General features: G+C 41.1%; 1 protein-coding gene across 13 annotated transcripts in view; it reads left to right on the top strand.

Moving 5' to 3' along the window:
* The window catches only part of LOC125009294 (epidermal growth factor receptor substrate 15-like 1), a 37320-nt gene extending 19914 nt beyond the window's left edge, over positions 1-17406 (top strand). For 10 of the 13 annotated variants that reach the window (XM_047587109.1, XM_047587113.1, XM_047587114.1 and 7 more), the window contains 3 exons: positions 192-285; positions 7258-7419; positions 10141-11242. In XM_047587109.1, coding sequence (XP_047443065.1) covers positions 192-285; positions 7258-7419; positions 10141-10391 — 507 coding nt within the window. In that variant the 3' untranslated portion in view covers positions 10392-11242. Of the gene's footprint in view, positions 1-191; positions 286-7257; positions 7420-10140 lie in introns of all 13 variants that reach the window. The other 3 variants (XM_047587115.1, XM_047587120.1, XM_047587121.1) reach the window with 2 other exon arrangements.
* The last annotated feature ends 1088 nt before the right edge of the window (positions 17407-18494 follow it).

Genomic DNA, 18494 nt, shown 5'->3' on the forward strand with positions numbered 1-18494 from the left:
TCTATATTAGATCAGTGATTTTTTTGCATGTGGGCCACTACTGTGTCATTACTCACTTTAGTTTTGTTAATTTGCTCACAAATATTATAATTTAATGACTTTGTCTGACCTAAATTGTTTCACATCTTGCCAGATGACAGTGTTTTAAAACTACACATTCATCCTCTCACTCTCTCTCTCTGTTTTTCCAGCCAGTGTTTGTGGACGACTCATTCAGCAGGAAGAGCGACACCCCAGCTCTGCCCCCGAAGAAATGCATTCCCCCGAGGCCCAAACCCCCCAGTGGTTAGTGTCACACACTGTGTCGGCTTGTGGTGTGTCAGTGGGTTGTTGAATATTACCAAGAAAATAATAGTTCTCGCTCTCGTTCGTTGTTAAAATAAAGAGGTCTTGATGAAAAATCCTCTGTGAGAAACATCCATATTTTGTTTAAAAAAAAAAAAAAAACTTGCAAAATCTTTTGGAAATAATGTTCAAGAACCTTTACATAGGTGTTATTATCTATATACATATATGGATGTAACTGTAGATCTAAGGACCATATGATGTAGAGAATATGGACGATGCGTCTCCACTTCCTCCCATTGTTCAAACTGGATCCATGTGGCACCTAGTTTATACACAGTACTTTAAAAAAGAATAATTTAAAAAACAACATTATTTGAGGTGTACTTTAGTGTATTAGTTAGAAATGAGAGCATTTATCTATTCATCATCAGGCCCAACGCGCTACATTCTGGTTTTTGTGCCAGTAACTCATTGGCTCATTGCAAAGGTTCATACTCCTTCCTCTTTGCACACCACTTGATTCTTGTCCTGTGTCCTCATCTCCTCAGCTTGTTCTTATCTGCAAGTCACCACACAGAACCAGGGAGATCCTGATACAAAAAAAAAAAAACATAAATTAAACAAATAACACATGGGACTGCTGTAAAAAGCTGCAACAAGCGGAGGAGAATCAGTTTTATAGACTTTGTTTTCTGTGTTTAACACATCTATTTGTACATACAGAGAGTAGTGGGTGGTGGTAGAGGGTGGTAGAGAGTTGTACCATGCGAGGTGCGAGGGGAGACCCTTGAGGGGTTTAGGTGCCACCAGTGACCTTATGATACCAAATCTGCTTCTGTTTTCCTTTTAAAATCATAAAGTGAAAGACATAAATGAGAAAGAATAAGGATGCAAGAATCTTTAAATCTTATCTGTGTGGATGTTTGTTTGTTTGTTTGTTTGTTTGTTGTGGCAGCGTTGCCTTAAATTAGGTGAACACCTATGCTTCGGCGATGGCTTTATCGGTGAAAATAAGGAAAGTTGTCTTTTTCTCAAGAAATGCCTGTTTTCTTGTTTTTCTTCAGTCTCTAAGCAATGCAGCAAATTCTCAGGACCTGGACACTTATGATGAACCTCCGCTTCGCTGCACAAAGCTCAGTCTCACACTAAGTTCTCATTTGTCAACAGGAAATAATGTCATTGTGGGTACGGAGGAGATAAAAGCATTCTCACACTGTGTTGTGTTTCAGTTCAAACACTGCCACACCCAGAGTGGCAGAGGTATAACGTGCGCTATAACATCACTTTACATGTGTGCGTTTACAATATGTTATGATACTCGATTGGCTCTGATACACGTTTTTTGTGGCCTTCTGCTTCATGGAAACTGTAATGTAGGAAGATCTTGTTTACACTAGATATAAAAAAAAAAAAAAAAATCTCTATATCCCACTCCCACACAGGAGGTTTGTATGGAACTAAAAAAAAAAAGCAAATTTAACTATAACCAAAACGGGTGAACCTTTACACCTACAGTATACAGTGCTACAAAAACAAAAAAAAAAAAACAAAGAATCAAGCAAAAGAATAAATAAATAAATAAAAGTAAACTCAAAAACTTACCTAACTCCATGAGAACTGAAGCGCTGCTGCTGACAGAAAAGCTGATATCCTTTGATTTTATCTTATTAACTTGGCACATCTTGACTTCCCACACGAAGGTATGTGTGTTGGTGTCTTTCATACGATATTTTTTTTGTTTGTATCCATTTGTATTGATGTCAAATCTGTCTCTGACGGTTTGATCCGGCCTATAATTAAAATGATAACTTAAGTATCACAGAGCTTTGTCTGCAATTAGTGTAATTTTCTGTACTTTCCCTTTTCTGACTATACCTTTTAAAAATATCATTTTGTTCCAAAAACATTGGGAAAACAGGGTGACTCACAGGACGGCCTTGATGACACCCCCGTCCTAGGAATAGAGAAATTATGAAGGCGATCTTAATCTTAGACTTTAGTTTAACCTGCACAGACTTGATGCATTTCTCATGGAAATTAAACCTTATATAAAAGCCTCTGCATTTAGTCCCATCATCACTGCTTCTACACATTTGTTAAGGGTATGTTGCGTCATACGCCAGCAAATGAATCCTTTCTGGCACGCAAAATCAGTGTTTGGCTAAAACAGCACTAAATAATCTGTTATTTTGATTAAGGACACTTACGTTACAATTTTCGTGTTATAATTTGTCCTTGTACGTCCTTTGGGTTTACTCCATTTATATTGAATTTCCCTGCACGCCAAGATATTTATTAGATTTTAGTTTTGAACTGGTTGTTATCAGCTGCAGTTTCTTGCTCTCTTCTTCTGTTTCTCTGGGTTTATTTTGTGACACCGTGAGAAAGAACTGGTCGTTTGCGTACAATTTCATATGATGGGTTTTGAAGCATTTCGGATATTGTCCGTCTTGCACGTGTCTGATTTAGCATAGAGATATCACATTTTGTATATTCTGTTGTTGTTTGGCTGCTGCAGAAAGTAGGACATGTTAAGTCTGATGGAGATTTCTGTTTGATCAGATCAGATTTGATCATATCTGATGATGATTATTAATATTTGGTTGGACCTCCTCTAGCCTTGTTTGCATTCGCTGTGGCATTGTTTGGATAAAAAACTTCTGCATTGTCACAAGATGACACTAACCAATGCACAAAACCGTTCTCCAGCACGTCCCAAAGATTCTCAGTGGGGTCCAGGTCTGGACTCTGTGGTGGCCAATCCATGTGTGATTCCATGACGTTTCATGCTCCCTGAAGCACTCTTTAATAATTTGAGCAACTGCAGTAACCCCAGATGATATCACTGCCCCACAGGTTCATACAGTAGACACTAGGCACGATGGGTGCATCGCTTCATCTGCCTCCCTTCTTGCCCTGATGCCCCATCACTCTGGACTCATCAGACCACGTGACCGTCTTCCATTGCTCCAGAGTCCAACCTTTATGCTCTCTAGGAAATTGAAGCCTTTTTTCCCCGGTTAGCCTCACTGATTAGTGGTTTTCATGAGGCTACACAGCTGTTCAGTTCCCTTCACACTGGGCGTGTTTCACTATTAAACATAGCTCTGAGTCCTACTGTTGTTTTTCTTCAATTCGATTTCAATTTGATTTCAAGTTTTTTCTGGCCACATTTCTTCCTTGAAGACGATGCTTCCCCACTATCCTTCCAGTTTTGAATAATGCGTTGAGCAGTTCTCAACCCATTTTTAGTAGTTTCTACTTCAGTCTCCTTAGATGTTTTCTCTGCTTGATGCATGTCAATGATTTGACCATTTTCAAAAAGGATAACATCTTTTCCACGACCGCAGGATGTGTCTATGAACATGGTGGTTAAAGAAATGAGAAGCTACTCATTGCAGCAGTTGGGGTTAAATAACTTGTTGCCAGCTGAAGGATAATTGCCCATGCAGTGTTTATCCAGTAGGAGTCTTGTACCTATTTGCTCAGTTAAATCGAGGTGGCGGCTTTTCTTTTTTTTTGTGTTGTTGTTTTGTTTTGTTTTGTTTTTTTTTGTTCATCACACCATTCATGAGTTCCGTGTGTTGGTGCTCTGTGCTTCTGTTTCCTGTTTAGATCAGTTTTTGTGCTTGTGGGCTGACAGGTGGTAATTTATTCTGTTCTCCTCTGGTCTATATCATGTATCATATCAGCCACTCCCAGAATTTCCATCGTAGAATGTAAATCAATGGGTCTATGCAAAAAATCTTAGATACAAACATTAAAGTGTTTCTCCAATAATGTGATAACAAGTGACCTAATTATACTCGTGCAAGCCCACAATTGTGTTCTCTTTCCACTCTTTTCCTTCTTAACATACCCCTGCACATGTCCCTTCACATCGATGCAGACACCTTTTATTAGTTAATAAATCAGAATTAGATCTCCACAGCACGTGTTTCCCGCAGCCATATAATACACCTTCTGTCCTTGAGAAAACCGTCGATGAAACGCAGCTGAATCAACAGCTCTCGGTGATTTTAAAGAAATCACTCAGATGATTTGGCAAGTGAACGTATCTTCCCCCTTAATCACCGATCCAGATAGCGCGCGTCCTCGATCGACTGCATGCAATGATGGAAATATGTGAATCCGCTCCATTGTGAGCCAACGTGAAAAATGAACGTGCGAAGTCAAAAGTGGCATTTGTACTAATATAGAAATTTGGCCCAAACGTTCTCTCACGTCCTCAAGTGGCTCCCACTGCCGGCCCAGCTGCAGACACACACACACACACACACACACACACACACACACACATTAATGGCTTAGAAATAATGGCTGTAGATGGTTGTAGCTCTAGTAGTAAAAACTCCCAATGTCAGCACAGCATTGTCACTTGGGAGTTTGTTCTCGTTGTGAGAAGGGTGTTTTTTTTCAGTCTAAGCCGTAGCCGTGCCGTGCCTCGTGCATGCTGACTCTGTGGTTGTAGAAAGGAACTAGAAACAAGACTTGTACAGCTTAGATTTGTCTTTAATGTGTTCAGAAAATGCAGTGGGACCCCGCGGGGCCCCAGTCAGATCCTCTCTGCAGGTCACTCTGTGAAACCCTGGGCTGAACTTCAACGTTCTCAGGATTCGTATATAGATCTCATATTGTTGTTTCCCACAAACTGCTGTTGTGTTGTTTGTGTCGGCACACGCGAAGATGATGTTGTAAGAGCGATGTGTGGTTTGCTTGGCTTGTTGTTGGCAGACACACCCTGGCTTGCTTCCTCTTGTTTTCCTTTACGTTTTCAAGGGTGAGTAGTTCTGAGAAGGTCACTTCAGGGTGTGCTCAGCGAGCGCATGTCAGCATTTTCACCAATGAAACGGCGGCCTTCCTCTTCACATATGTACTTTGGCATCTTTTGTGTTTAACATTTTGCTCCCCTGCACACACCTTTGCGCGCTCTGTGACTTTGTCCTCGTCGCTTAATGCCGTGCAAACTGGTGTGACCGAGGGCACATCGCCGTGGCTTCATTGTTTTCGGTTGATTAAACGCTGCACGTACAATCCTGTGGTGCACATTAAGAGCAGATGCCACAAATGTAGTGGATTATTTTAAAACTGGGTGGAGTCCGCGATTGTGGTTTCTCGAGTGTGTGAGTGTGAGTGTGAGTGTGTGTGCGCACCCATCAACACAGTTTACTGAAAGAGGAAAAAACTGATTGCCAGGCATGCACTTTTGCTCGGCATGCAACGCGAAATGAACTGCTCACCCCAAGTCAACCAGGTTATTTTGGCCCTAGGAATTAAAGCATATGTTGTATCACATCAGTGTGGTTTAACGCCCACACAATCAACATAATCTAGTCCTGATGTTCCCACGATCTGTTCGCTCCACCTCGACTCCCTGTAAATAACCGACACTGCTGTTATTTTTGTTGTTGCACATTCGCTCAAATTGTCAGTGAGTCTGATGAACATTTATCGGAGTAATTAAATGTAAAAAAATAAATAAATGTAGATTTAATTTAAAGTGTTTCAGATGGATGATTTTTGTCTCAGAGAACGGCAATATATTTTTCTGTGTATGTGTTAAGTTTTCTGACTGAATTCAGTGCAGAGTAAGAGGTTCTTACACTTATTTCATTTAAAGAAAGTTACAAGCTAAGAATTAGTTTTTCTCTATTTTTTTTTCTTATCATCATAAATTGAATATATTCGGAATTTAAATTATTTTTCAAATAATTGAAAAATGTAACAAAAAAGAAAATATGCACAGTATTTAATATTTTTGTTAAAAAAGTATAGATTTATAAAAACATTGAATAAAATGTTTAATTAATACTGTAAATTAACTGGTAACTTAACAAGTTCTGTTTTATTTATCACAAGTTCACTTATATTGTTAAAGCACTGAGGACTATAAATGTATATGTATATATGCATATATATATTTATTGCATGTCGTTGGTAAGTTGGTGTACCAACATTTGGTAATGTGGGCAAAAACCCAAATGATTGATTTTCCAGGAAGCAGTTGAAATTGTTTTGTGGGTTACGGGGTATCGCTTACGGTTTTGATCCTTTGGGTGTTGTCTTTTGGTGTGTTTTTCATACGGCAGCTGTTTTTTTTTTTTTTTTTTTGTTATCAGGTTCCTTTTCAGTGCTAGATGTAGATCTGTGTGTGCATCATTTAAAACAGGAGTTTTTCGGGACCTGATTTGAATAACCTCTTGCCATGGCGTGTGTGGTTGTGAAACCTATGTGGCTTTCAAAAAACTGTTAAGCATCTTTGAGGTGTCACTGGGGTTAAGTTGGGTGTGGGGCAGTTAGACGCAGATAGAGCGATGTTTCTTAGCGCTTCAGCGTTGAGTCATGGTGCCTCTCAGCTGTTGGTGAACATGATTTTTTTAATTTTTTTTATGTTTATTGTGACGGCCCCAGGACCGCACCCGGGTACCGGATTGGAGGCAGCTGGCCACTGTCTCCAGCCCTATAAAACCCGCCTTCCTGAGGAGCTGATCATCTTTGTTTGAGTTCTCTTTGTTTAGTTTTCTATTTTAAGTTGAACTGGCAGTATGTTTTCTGCTAGCTTCTTTGGTTCAATTTAGTAAGACTGAGTGATATTGTTTACTTTTGAATTCATTTTGTTAAAATAAACTACTTGTTTTCATTTAAATCCCAATGTGCTTCTTAAATTTGTGATGGTCTATGAGCCGGACCATAACATTATACACATAAAGCACATCTTTGCAGCCAATGAGATGTTTCTAATGAAGCTGAGAGAAGCATGTTTAGATGAATAGCTGATATTATGAATTCCTTCCCCTTACATATCTTCACACATTTCACACTTAAGTCTGTTTATAGAATGCCTGAGAATTTTACAAATCGGTTTCACTCGCGCTGTGATGTCTATAGTTTTGTGTTATTGTGTATGAACACAGAATTTGCTTGTGTCTTCTTTGTGACCGTGTTTGGCTTTGTCCTTTGCGTCTGTAGGTACGACTACGCCGGTGAGCATGACCGGCCCAGCGGACTCTTCCAAACCCTGCGACCCCTTCCAGCCGTTCAGTGGCGAAGCCGTCGACCCCTTTCAGAGTAAAAAGGGCCTGGGAGACCCTTTCAGCGGCAAAGACCCCTTCGTCCCGTCGTCAGCATCAAGTAAATCTCCTAAAGGCTCTCCCTCTGGTTTTGCAGACTTCACTTCTGTGCGTTGAGATTGGTGATACTGCTGAACTGCAGCCCACGCAGGTCTGCACACCAGTGCAGTAACCACAACTTAAAACTGACTAAAGTGTTGTTCAAGCATAGATGCAGATGCAGATGCAGAGACAGCATTAGAAAAATGCCATCATTCCACCATTTTTATGCATATATCTTAATACAATGTAGGTATCACTGAAAAAATTATAGATGTGAATGTAGATGCTTAGAATAACATATAAATATGTAGATGAGGGCCTGCAAGCAAGATGTGGCCTGCAGAAAATAGAATTTAAAAAGCATCCCGGTATTAAGGCCGTCTGGCATTTTTTCTTCTTATGTTGAAACGATCTGAAAATCAACTGACGGAGACAGACATCGTTTTATGATTTACTGAGCCCAGATTTGTGCAGTCACCCTGCAGGTTTGTACAGTTGTTACAAAGATGCACACTCACCAGTGTGAAGATCACACGTGACGTGAGGTGATGTCAGCAGAAAGTGTCTGCCAAGGCTACACACCTAAATCTGTATGGGAGTGCACGAAACAGAGAGGGGCCAATTACAGATGCTGAACTGCTGTGCACGTCCACCTCCCTTGGCGCTGATAACTGACCCCCCCGCCCCTCCACCTCTCCTTCTACAGCAGCTGAGAAAATACACTCCCCACTACCACGGCTCGCTCCACTGTCTGTCACTGCCTAGCAGTTGTCTGATAGGTCCTGTATTTTATGAATGGAATGTGTCTTGCGCAATATCTTCATGGGGAAATGGGGAAAAGGCGTCTTGTGTTATTTTTTTTCACGGGCACCGACTTTACATGCACGATAGTAGTGATTCATAATAACAAGCAATGCAGTCAAGACGAAAAGGATTTACTCCATTTAAGAGAATGACAAATGGTTTGATTCTGAAATGACATTTGCGAAGAGATTTTAATCATCACTCCTCGGTGAACGGCTTCAGTATCAAGAGTCTGTTCTCAGCGATATGGACTCATAATATGACTTGAGTTAGAAACGAAAACAGAAAAACCGTAAGCAACAGGCTAATTAGACATTTGAAAGTCTGGAGTCTGGTCTAGATTCCAACCTGAGCAGTAGAAACCGGTGATCTTCACTATACCCGGAGATAATTCACCCAAATTTCTGGGTGAAATAGTTACAGCACGTGAAAAACAAGATGTTATGAGGTCTTTATTTCAAGCCAGCCAGCCTAGGGCTGTATTGAAACCGTATTCTTCAGTATGGTACAGGAAAGGGTGTTAGCTCTTTTTTGTGGTTTGGTTGTTTTGGCAAGAAGAATATCAGAGGTTTGTCAGGGCTTCCCCTGACTTTCAGGTTGAGAGCTAATACCAGTGCACAGGCCTGATTGCTGTTTGAACTAGCAGTGCAGCTGGAAGTACACATAAGAAAATAAATCCCACCTGTAGCCACCTGTTCCTGACCCTGAACTATGGATTTTCACACTAAAATTTGACCTTGGCTAATTAAACATCATCACTTTACACTCTCAGGATAATCACTAATGCTGCAAGTTTTCCATTTCAATTAGACAGATAATTGGGGAGGGGGGGTCACTGGGAGTAACCCCTGGAAAAGCCTCTCAGTGCAAGTATTCTCCAGATTTATCCGTCAAACATCAGACAGCGGTATCACCACTCAACTCTCAGCTCTGGAGCCTCTTCTAACCTGCATGACTTTGTCTTGTGTCGAGTTCGCCACCTTCAACAAATTAGCTTGATATCAGCAGCTGCAGTGTGTTGCATCCGTCGTTTGTTTTGGTTGTGCATGTCCTTGTCTTATTGTAACGCTGTGTCTTGGCTTTTACTAACCCTGACATTTCGTTCTGCAACCTGACTGCAGTTCAGCATTTATGGAACCTCAAATCCAAATCGACTATTTTACCGTGTATAAATGAAATAACAATTAGTTTGACTTGGAGCTTCACTTTTTCCCAATTGCGGATCCTTGGCCATTCAAGTTGAAAAGTTAAATTGCTCTATGATCCAGTTCTGATGCTCACCATCTGCATTGTAGGTGCTTTTGCTTGTGCAGGAGCACCGTGATTGGTCGAAGGCAATACAGCCCCATGCTCAACAAACTGTGATGCACCCACAACCACCCATCAGTGGTCATAATGTTGAGGCTGATCTGTGTGTTTGCATCATTATCGGATGACAAAGTTATTACTATTCTTAACACAACACAACCAAACAAAGCATAGCGTTAATTAGCCAAATTCCTTGAATTCCTAGGAACACAGTTCCATATTTGCCTTGTCTCAGCACGTTACACCTCATGTTATGGGAGAGATTTTTACTTTCTCTTTCCTTAAGTTCTTGGTGTAACTGAGTTCTGTTTTTCTTGAAGGGATTCACTGGCAGTTGTGTCTCACCACAGTCTGTTTGTCAAACACTTTTATCTTCTTCCGCTTTAGTAGCTCTCACCTTTCAGGTTTTTTTTTTTTTCCGTGGAATCAATTGTTCTCGATAAAAATACAAACTAAAGACTAACCAAACACAGTGTTTCAAAGAAGACTGCACAGAGTCTCTGCAGGGATCCCTTTACAGTGTCCATGTGCTGTGGTGTGGTGTGATGTCCCGTAAACTAGCCTAGATCAACTGGTTTCAGGGATGCCTGGTTTATAACCTCTGTTCTGTAATCTACCTCTCTGACAGGGCCCGAGAAAGTCAAGGTAAGAGGCCGAACACGCAATGAAATTCACATAACAATACTGACATTGAGGCAGTGCGTACAAATGTGCAGTACTCTGCGACATATTATCATAGGCGAGTTAACAGTTGAAAAAACAGGTTTTCTTGATTATTATTCGCTCAAAGCTGTTACCGAACAAAGATCTTTATCACTCAGCACCAACACATTACAGTCATTAGAACCAACCCTAACTTTCAGTATTGGTGTTAAGTAGGAGCTGTTGTGCTGTTTTTAAACTTTGAAGGAGGGGCTCCGATCCTACCATAGAATTCTTTGAGTTCAGTAAATGTTTATGCTTTTGGTTAACTTTAGACTTGTAACATTTGTTACTATTGTGTCATCTTTATCATGTAAATGGAGGCAGAAAAGGCAGTATCGGCTCCAAATATCGGCTCAGAAAAATCGGCAGCACGTATCGGCCAACGGCTGATGCTGATGTTAAAAAAATAAAAAATAAATAAACGGCCCTAAAAAATCCATCAGTCAATCTCTAGCCTCAAATATGTTCACACAAACACTGAACACTACCTTTACAAACTACCTTTGCTTCTCTCTGCAGACCATCTCATCCCAACCACCTCAGTTGGTTTTTTAACAATGCTGTGATGCATTTCACGTTACTTACCGGCAAACATACAGTAGATTAGATTAGTAGGTTTATAAACAGTCTGCAAAGGTGCAAATTCTAACATTTGACCTGAACTCTTTAATACCCAGTCATTAAATCCCATAATTAAAAGTAGTTTGAGCTTTTACACTCCCTCTCACGTCACAGTTGACATTCTATGCCATCACATAAGTGTGTAATGGACACCTATCTTTAAAAATCCCAGAAAGTGGCACGTTATGGAAATAAAAACCTGCAGTGGTAACGACTGCCCGTCTGAAAGAGGATTTTCTGTTTCTTTCTGTAGTTTGGGAATGAGGCTCAGCAGCTGGAGTGGGCTAAGCGGGAGAGCGAGCGGGCAGAGCGAGAGCGTCTGAAGAGGCTCAGACAGCAGGAGCAGGAAGACCTGGAGCTGGCCATCGCCCTCAGCAAGGCAGAGATGTCCAACGCATGACCTGGGGAAGCCCTAGTACCACACTCCAGTACCACACCTAGCCATACACAGGCTGACATGCAGACGAAAAAGTGGCTGACATTAAAATATCCAGACATGAAGCACATCACTATCTAAATGCAAACTCTGGGTGCACACACACACACACACACACAAACACATGCACACTCAGCGACAAGGAGGAAAAACTTTCACTCAAGTCTGATCAATGACCCCTGCACTGGAGAAACAACAAAGACTGTAGGCTGACGACTCATCACTGCAAAACTCTACTGCTGATTTGAAGAGAAGGGAAACTGAAGTACAAAGAAGTATGCGAAGAAGGTCCGAGCAGAGGGCTCGGGGGGGAAAAACCATCTGACGCACTGTGGATATGCACTATAGTGACTGGACCCATTCATTCACTGGACTAAAGCGGACGAGCTGACCTTCGCGGACAACATCTTGAGTTTTGCGTTTGCGGCATGTTGTTTTCAGCTTCTTCAGCTACACTCACAATGTGGGGAAATGGCATGCTAAAAAAAACTACTAGAGAAACTGTTTTTTTCCCTCCCCCTGTAATAAGCAACACAGGAAAAAAACTCCTACTACAAATTCAAAAAAGAAAAGAGGCTTGTTTGAGTTTTCTTGAAGGTGTTTTGCGGCAAGTAGGTTCTTCATTTGTAAAAGAATGATAAAGTTTTTATTGTGAACATCTGTCTAGGGGTCTATACACATGACCAGATACTCACCTGTTATTGGAGGAATTAGTTTTGATCGCATTAGTTGTGTAAGGTGGGCACCAAACTAGACGTTACTAATAAAAACCTAGTTCTTTAGAGCTGAAGAAGTTGGTGAAACGACTTCAAGAAAACCCAACGTGTTAGATTGCTGTTGTTCCAGCTTGTTTTTTTTTTTTTTTAGACATATCTTGACCTGGATGACCGGGAACATTCACAGACCCAATACTTATTAACCAGAATTCCCAGGTATATATACATATATATAGTGTTGACATTGAGCTACTGAAGGAATAATATACTGTTAGCATTCAGTGTTGAAGACTGTGCTGTTGAAGATTGGGATTTTTTTTTCTTTCAGTTAGTGATATAAATCTATTTTTGCAATGCTGTCACTAAGCCAGATTCAGATGAGAAGTGAGAAGTGGGATACTAGTGGAGTGGAGTGGTTTCACTTCCTCCGGGGACTAGCTGTTATTCTCTCCTTTGTGCTAGGATAGACTAAACTCTATACTGAATGTACAGAAATGAATGAAATGTTAGTCGTTTCCTCATCTGGCGTCGCAGCGGTTAGCCCAGCGAGAAGGTTCTGGACTCGAACCTCCTGTGACTGTGTGGGGTTTCTCCAGGTTTTCTCCAGGTCTCGTTTCCTTCCACAATCCAAAAAACATGTCGGGTCAACTGGTTATTCTAAATTGGCTGTAGCTGTGGTTGTGGTTGTGAATGGTTGTTTGTGTCTGTGAAAGACTGGTGACCAGATTGGTGAACAGTGTAGCCCACCTCTCACCTAACCTCAGCTGGGGCTAGGATAGGCTCCAACCCCCCCAACATTACCATCATTAGGATGAGCAGTAGATAAGTACTGGATGGATGGATCTCATCTGACTCTGGGTGAACACAGATCCTCCAGATATCATGTTTACAGTTAATTTCATGCCACACCCGGGCCTTTCGTGAGATTAGTCATATTCAGAGGAAAAGGTTTTAAAGCGTACACTGTGTGACACTTGTAAATTGTCGTACACCAGAGACTCCGTGCTGCAGAAGGACCCCCAGGCTAAACTTGGTACTTTCAACCATTCAACTTGAGTTTTTTTTTTTTTTTTAATCTCACATTTGCACATATTTTAAAACAAGACACAACCGCAACATCAGGGCTTATTTTATTCAGATTCTGGAAAAGCACCCTGCACATTTTATACGTTCTCTACTTACAAATCTGTAAAATCGGTGGATGTCTTGTCATTGCTCCTGTTCTATGAACAATGGGAATCAATCCACGATTACTCCGAGGGCATTAACCTGCCTCGTATGCGCAGACACTCCAGTCCCCCTCGTCCTCCTGTCCTGAGAAAAAAAAAAAACATAAAATCATTATGTCCAGATCAGTCTCTTCACATTAAAGGAAGTTGAGGGAAAACGAATCAGCTGCTTAAAAACTTAAAAAGATTCATTGTTGAAAACGAGAGCAGTCAGATCAACATATCCGTTTGTGACAGTAAGTATTGTACAAACATATTTTCTTCTGTTCGTGAATATAAACTCCTCTTTTTCTGTAAATGGACCAAGCTACCTATACCTCTTCATTCCTCATCTGTGATGGTACACCACATCCAGCAAAAAATGAAAGATTTTTACGATTTCACCACTTTTTTTGAGGGGTTGGGGGGATTTTACTTCACTTTATTTTTTATTTTTGTTGTTATATTGTGCTCCAATTCCTCTTTGATTTTTAGTCACTCGGGTGCTGAAATTATTATTTGTGACTGGCTAGAAACTGGAATAATGTGAAAGGCGGCTTTTTCTGGTGCGTCGTAGTTTGGACTCAAGCACTCGTCTCGTGTTTTTGCTCTGGAGTTGAATTTCATCTGGACAGGAGAACGGATTCCACTGAATTTGTTTTCCGAAAAAGACTTTTTGTTTCATCCAGAATCCCTGTTGTCTTTAATACTGCACATGTGTATTTTATTTTTGTGTGTGACCATGATGAACTGTACGCTTCAGTCAGTGTATAGCTTTGTGCATGCGGTCCAGCTGTTACTGCACACTGTACATGTTCTGCACAACGTTACTCCCCAGTGTCTGATGCTGCCTGGTGTAGATTAGAAATGGTATCTGAGAACAAGAACAGCAGAATTTCCATGTAACAGATGTGCCCCTGTGTCATCAGTAATGGCTGAATAGATGCACTGATCAGGCACAACATTATGACCACTTCCTAATATTGTGTAGGTCTCCCTTGTGACTCATCAGAGGATGGACATGGTCCTTCTGAGGGTGATGTCTGGAAACAGGACGTTGTTAGTGGGGACGTTGGGTGCTATAGGTTGAGGGAAAGTGTCTCTTGTTCCAGTGAGTTGATACTAAGATACAGTTTGGGATTTAGTGGATTTGGACGTCAGGTCAACACGTTGTGATGTTCTTCATGTTTTTTTTTTTTTAGTTGTTTCTAAACGGTTGTGTGTGCCTGCTGGGGATGGCTGCTGCCATCAAGGAGTGTCATTGCTATGGGGGTGGGGGTCCCTGGTCTGGTCTAGGTGGGTGGCACATGTCTAGGTAACACGACATGAATGCAAAGTCCAAACGTTTCCCAGCTGAACATTGTATCGTCACAAGACGGTGAATGTTATTCACTTCTCCTGGCGGTGGTTTTAATGTTGTGGCTGATCGGTGTGTGTATGTGAGTGGTGTTAAAATCCTTTGTTATGATCGGGTCATGTCTTATATAGTATTGACCTCAAAGGAAATAACCGTTCACTGTCACATTAAGTGAATCATAGTCTGCCACACACAAAATGTTTTACCCACTATAAAGGAGGCTTATTTCCAACTCAACATTTTGGTAAATTTGGCATAAAATTAGGCTGAAGTCCATCCAGGACTGTAACGTGTGACGGTCCAGGATTTTAGGAGGCTGTAAAATGCTACATAAAAACTTGAACAGTACTCCAAGATAAAACCACTTTTCATGCCTATGAACGGACAGCGCATTGCGGTCATAAACTTTATTTGTGTGGTTTATCGATTGTGTGGGAAAATGGTCTTGGTTTGTGTCAGTAGCATGACTGACGCTTTATTTTCATTCACTGTGCGTGTTTGAAACCACTTAAAAATCTAAAAATCCTCACGTTGTCAGTTCATCCAAGTTAGACACAAATGTTCAAGTAGAGTTTCAAATTTTACATTTTGAAACTTCTTCTTCGCTGTCGCTGTTACAAAGCATTTCCCCGCTGTTACAGGATCATCCCCGGCCGTACGCGGCCAACACCTCCTAACCTATCAACTGCTTCTGAGCCGTAAAACACGCGTCGACGTTTTAAATCTGTGCCCGGCTCCGCTCACACTGTATTTGAAAACGGTCTAATAAGGGAACTCCATTACATCCGTTTTTTTTTTTTTTAAGTACCACCTATAGAGCAAAAGGCTGGTGACATACAACTAGGACTCCACGACGATTATGTAGCTAATTGTTCACTGTAGTGTTTGTTGTTACGTTGATGCTAAGGTTTAACATTCTGTTATGTGAAGCGCTGCCAGTCAGCTAATAAGCTAGCTCGTTGACAGCAGTTAACCAGTACGTGTACGTCTTTTACTTTTGAATGTGGTTTTGTTTTCATGACTCCTTTGAATCTGACGGGAGTTAAATGAACCGGTTAGCTTACTTGATCCGTAGGCCCGTACACTGTGCCGCTGAAGGTTTCGGGTTGGTGTGTGTATGTCGACTCACCTGTGGCGCCCATGTGGCTTTAAGGCCACTTCAGGGGCAAATGTGGAGTTTAGTGTTCGTACTTTCGCAAATTATGTTTTTCCATAGAGTGTGTGAGGGTGAGGGACTAGTAGCACCAACTAGAGTGAAATTATACTCCAGGCTGTGTAGGTAAAGAGTGCACAGAGGTCCTTCGGGTACATTTACACTGCCATTTCTGTTATTTGTGTATGTAGTACAAGCAGTCGGCTTTCTTGATGTTCTACGAGCAGCTACCCATAAAACCCTTCTCTGCGCAGAGACAACTTGACTAAGATACTTTGGAAAAGACGGTGTCTGTCCTGCTCTTCTGCCATAGATAGTGAAAGATGAGATGTCATTTCCGACATATTGACAGAACTACACACTTTCACAGCGCTACCGATATAAAAAAAAAACAAGAATACGTATACAATCAATTAAAAAAAAGAAAAAGTGTTCCTTTAAGTTTGGTCTCAGTTTGTCTGTGCTCTTAGTCACACCTGCTGTGGTCCAGCTGCCTTTTTAAAGCTTTGTGAAACGTGAAAAGAAATGTCTCTCTCAAGTGATGCTGCAATCCTGATCCAAGTAAGAACACTTTAGGATGTAGTTTGTGCATATTTTTCTTCTGATTTTTGTCATTACGCCGGACGTTTATCACAGCACAACTGGAATACGGTCTGCAAAAGTCATGTAGACTGTCATACTTTGTTGAAACAGGGAATAAAAAGAAGTTTTAAAATAAAAAAGTAGACGTGTTGGCTTGAATGGAGCCGTGTTCATGCCGACGCACCGGATATTTTGTGACATTGGGTTGTTCTGGTCAGGAACCGTTCTATCACACAGAAAGTACTACGGATGTGGCCAGATATATATTTAAATACGTATATACAATCATCAGCACATGATGTTCAGCCCTACTGTGAACTGTGAGTCTGTATTTGTCCTTAATTATTTCTGTCCATGTCTGCTGTATGCTGGTCTGTGTTACAGATCGGCACCGTCATTCATACTGTTTGTCATCGGATACCTCCACTGTGCAATAGTTTTTGTGTGTCATTTGAAATCAGTTTGTTTTGTTTTTTTTCTTTTGTTTTTTAATGCGTGGTGCGTGTGTAGTGTCATTATTTATGTGTCCAGAACCAACACATCCTGTGAATTTGTAAAGAAATTTAAGCTTGGACTTAATTCCCGCAGAATCTGCAAATCTCTCATTGTAAAATGCTTTTGTATTTGGGGGAAAGACAAGAAACAGTGTTTTGTTTTTTAGTTTTATTTAACAGATATGAGAAATGTTAACAGTAAAAAAAAAAAAGAAACAGTTATAGACTGACAACAGACAAATATATTTTGATCTTTCTTACTTTGAATGTTGATTTTTGTTGTAATTGTGAATATTTAATTTTGGTATGAAGCCCGTTCTCATCTCTGACAGACCTTTCTCTCCCTCAAGCTTGATTTTTTCCCCCCCTTTCCTTCAAATGCTCTTCTTGCAATGTAGGCAAAAATAATCTTTATTAAGATGCGTACCCTGTGTAGACAGCCAATATAGTATCATGTTTGTTATATGTATCCTAAAGAGTGTAGATGAAGAAGCAACAGTAGACTCGAGGACTGGCTGTAGTTACACTAAACCGAGAAGAGGGAACAGATGCTGGTTTACTTTGAATCCTCTCTACATAGTCTGTACTGTTTACCAGAATAAACATTTCAGTTAAATGAGAATAGACTCCTCTTTAATTTGTCTATTGTTCTGTCTGAACAATCAAACTCCGCTCCGCTGCAGTAATTTAATGTCGCGCTTCCACAAAGCGAACAAAGCGTCTCGGTTTAAAATATCTTCATCTCTGAACTTATTTTAGTAGCTGCGAGCAGTTTGAAAACCACCGCATCACAGTTTCCCACAGTGGCACTGAGCTGCTTTACATTTGACACGGTATAATAGCACTGACATGTTTCCTATTTAATCTACAAAGAAGGACTCTTTCAGCTGTTCCCGTCAGCGGTCGCCGCGGTGACCCCGCTTCCTTCTCTCCCCATCCTCTGTATCCTCTTCTCAACCACCATCATCTACATCCATAAACCTTCTCTAGACCTCCTGCCTGGCACCTTTTACCTCGTACATATTCACTACTCCTCCTCTGAACAAACCATTTCAACCTCTTTATCTCAGCTTCACTCATTCCATCATCTGTCACTCCTAGAGAAAACCTCAACATCTTCATCTCAAACTACCTCCAGTCCACTACAGTCTCTAAACTATACACTGGTCTCACCACTGTACTGTAAATGCTCCCGTTCATTCTCGCTGCTACTCTTTCATCACACACATCCTCCTCCGCCTGTTCCATCCTGCCTGCACACGCCTCTCCACCTCTTCATGTCCTCGTCTGATCCGTGACGTGGGCCTCAGCATCATCCGGTGAGTACGTAAACTTTGCATAAGTGCACAAGGAATAGGAAAGAAACATGTCCAAGTCAAATGGACGACAGCTCTAGCAGCAGCAGTAGTATTATTGTGGTATCGATGTCCCTGTAGATGGCAACCTCCTCCCATAGATGGGATTCCCACATTTCCTCCCAAAGTGACGGGCACCTGCATCTCTGAGGTTTCATTCCCGTAGAGAAGTCAGAAAATGTGTTGACAAAATCGCTTTCACCGAGTGCTATCTCGTGTGTTCTGATTTCTTATTGTCGTTATGTCAAGTTTCACAAGCTGTGATTTAGTTTCAAACCTCACGTTGATCAAAGGAAGGTGTCAGAGAGTTGTCACGTACGTTTTGAATGCAGATGTTGTCAACCTCCTGTTGCCT

Source organism: Mugil cephalus, chromosome 6 (genome assembly GCF_022458985.1).
Source record: "Mugil cephalus isolate CIBA_MC_2020 chromosome 6, CIBA_Mcephalus_1.1, whole genome shotgun sequence".
NCBI lineage: Eukaryota > Metazoa > Chordata > Actinopteri > Mugiliformes > Mugilidae > Mugil > Mugil cephalus.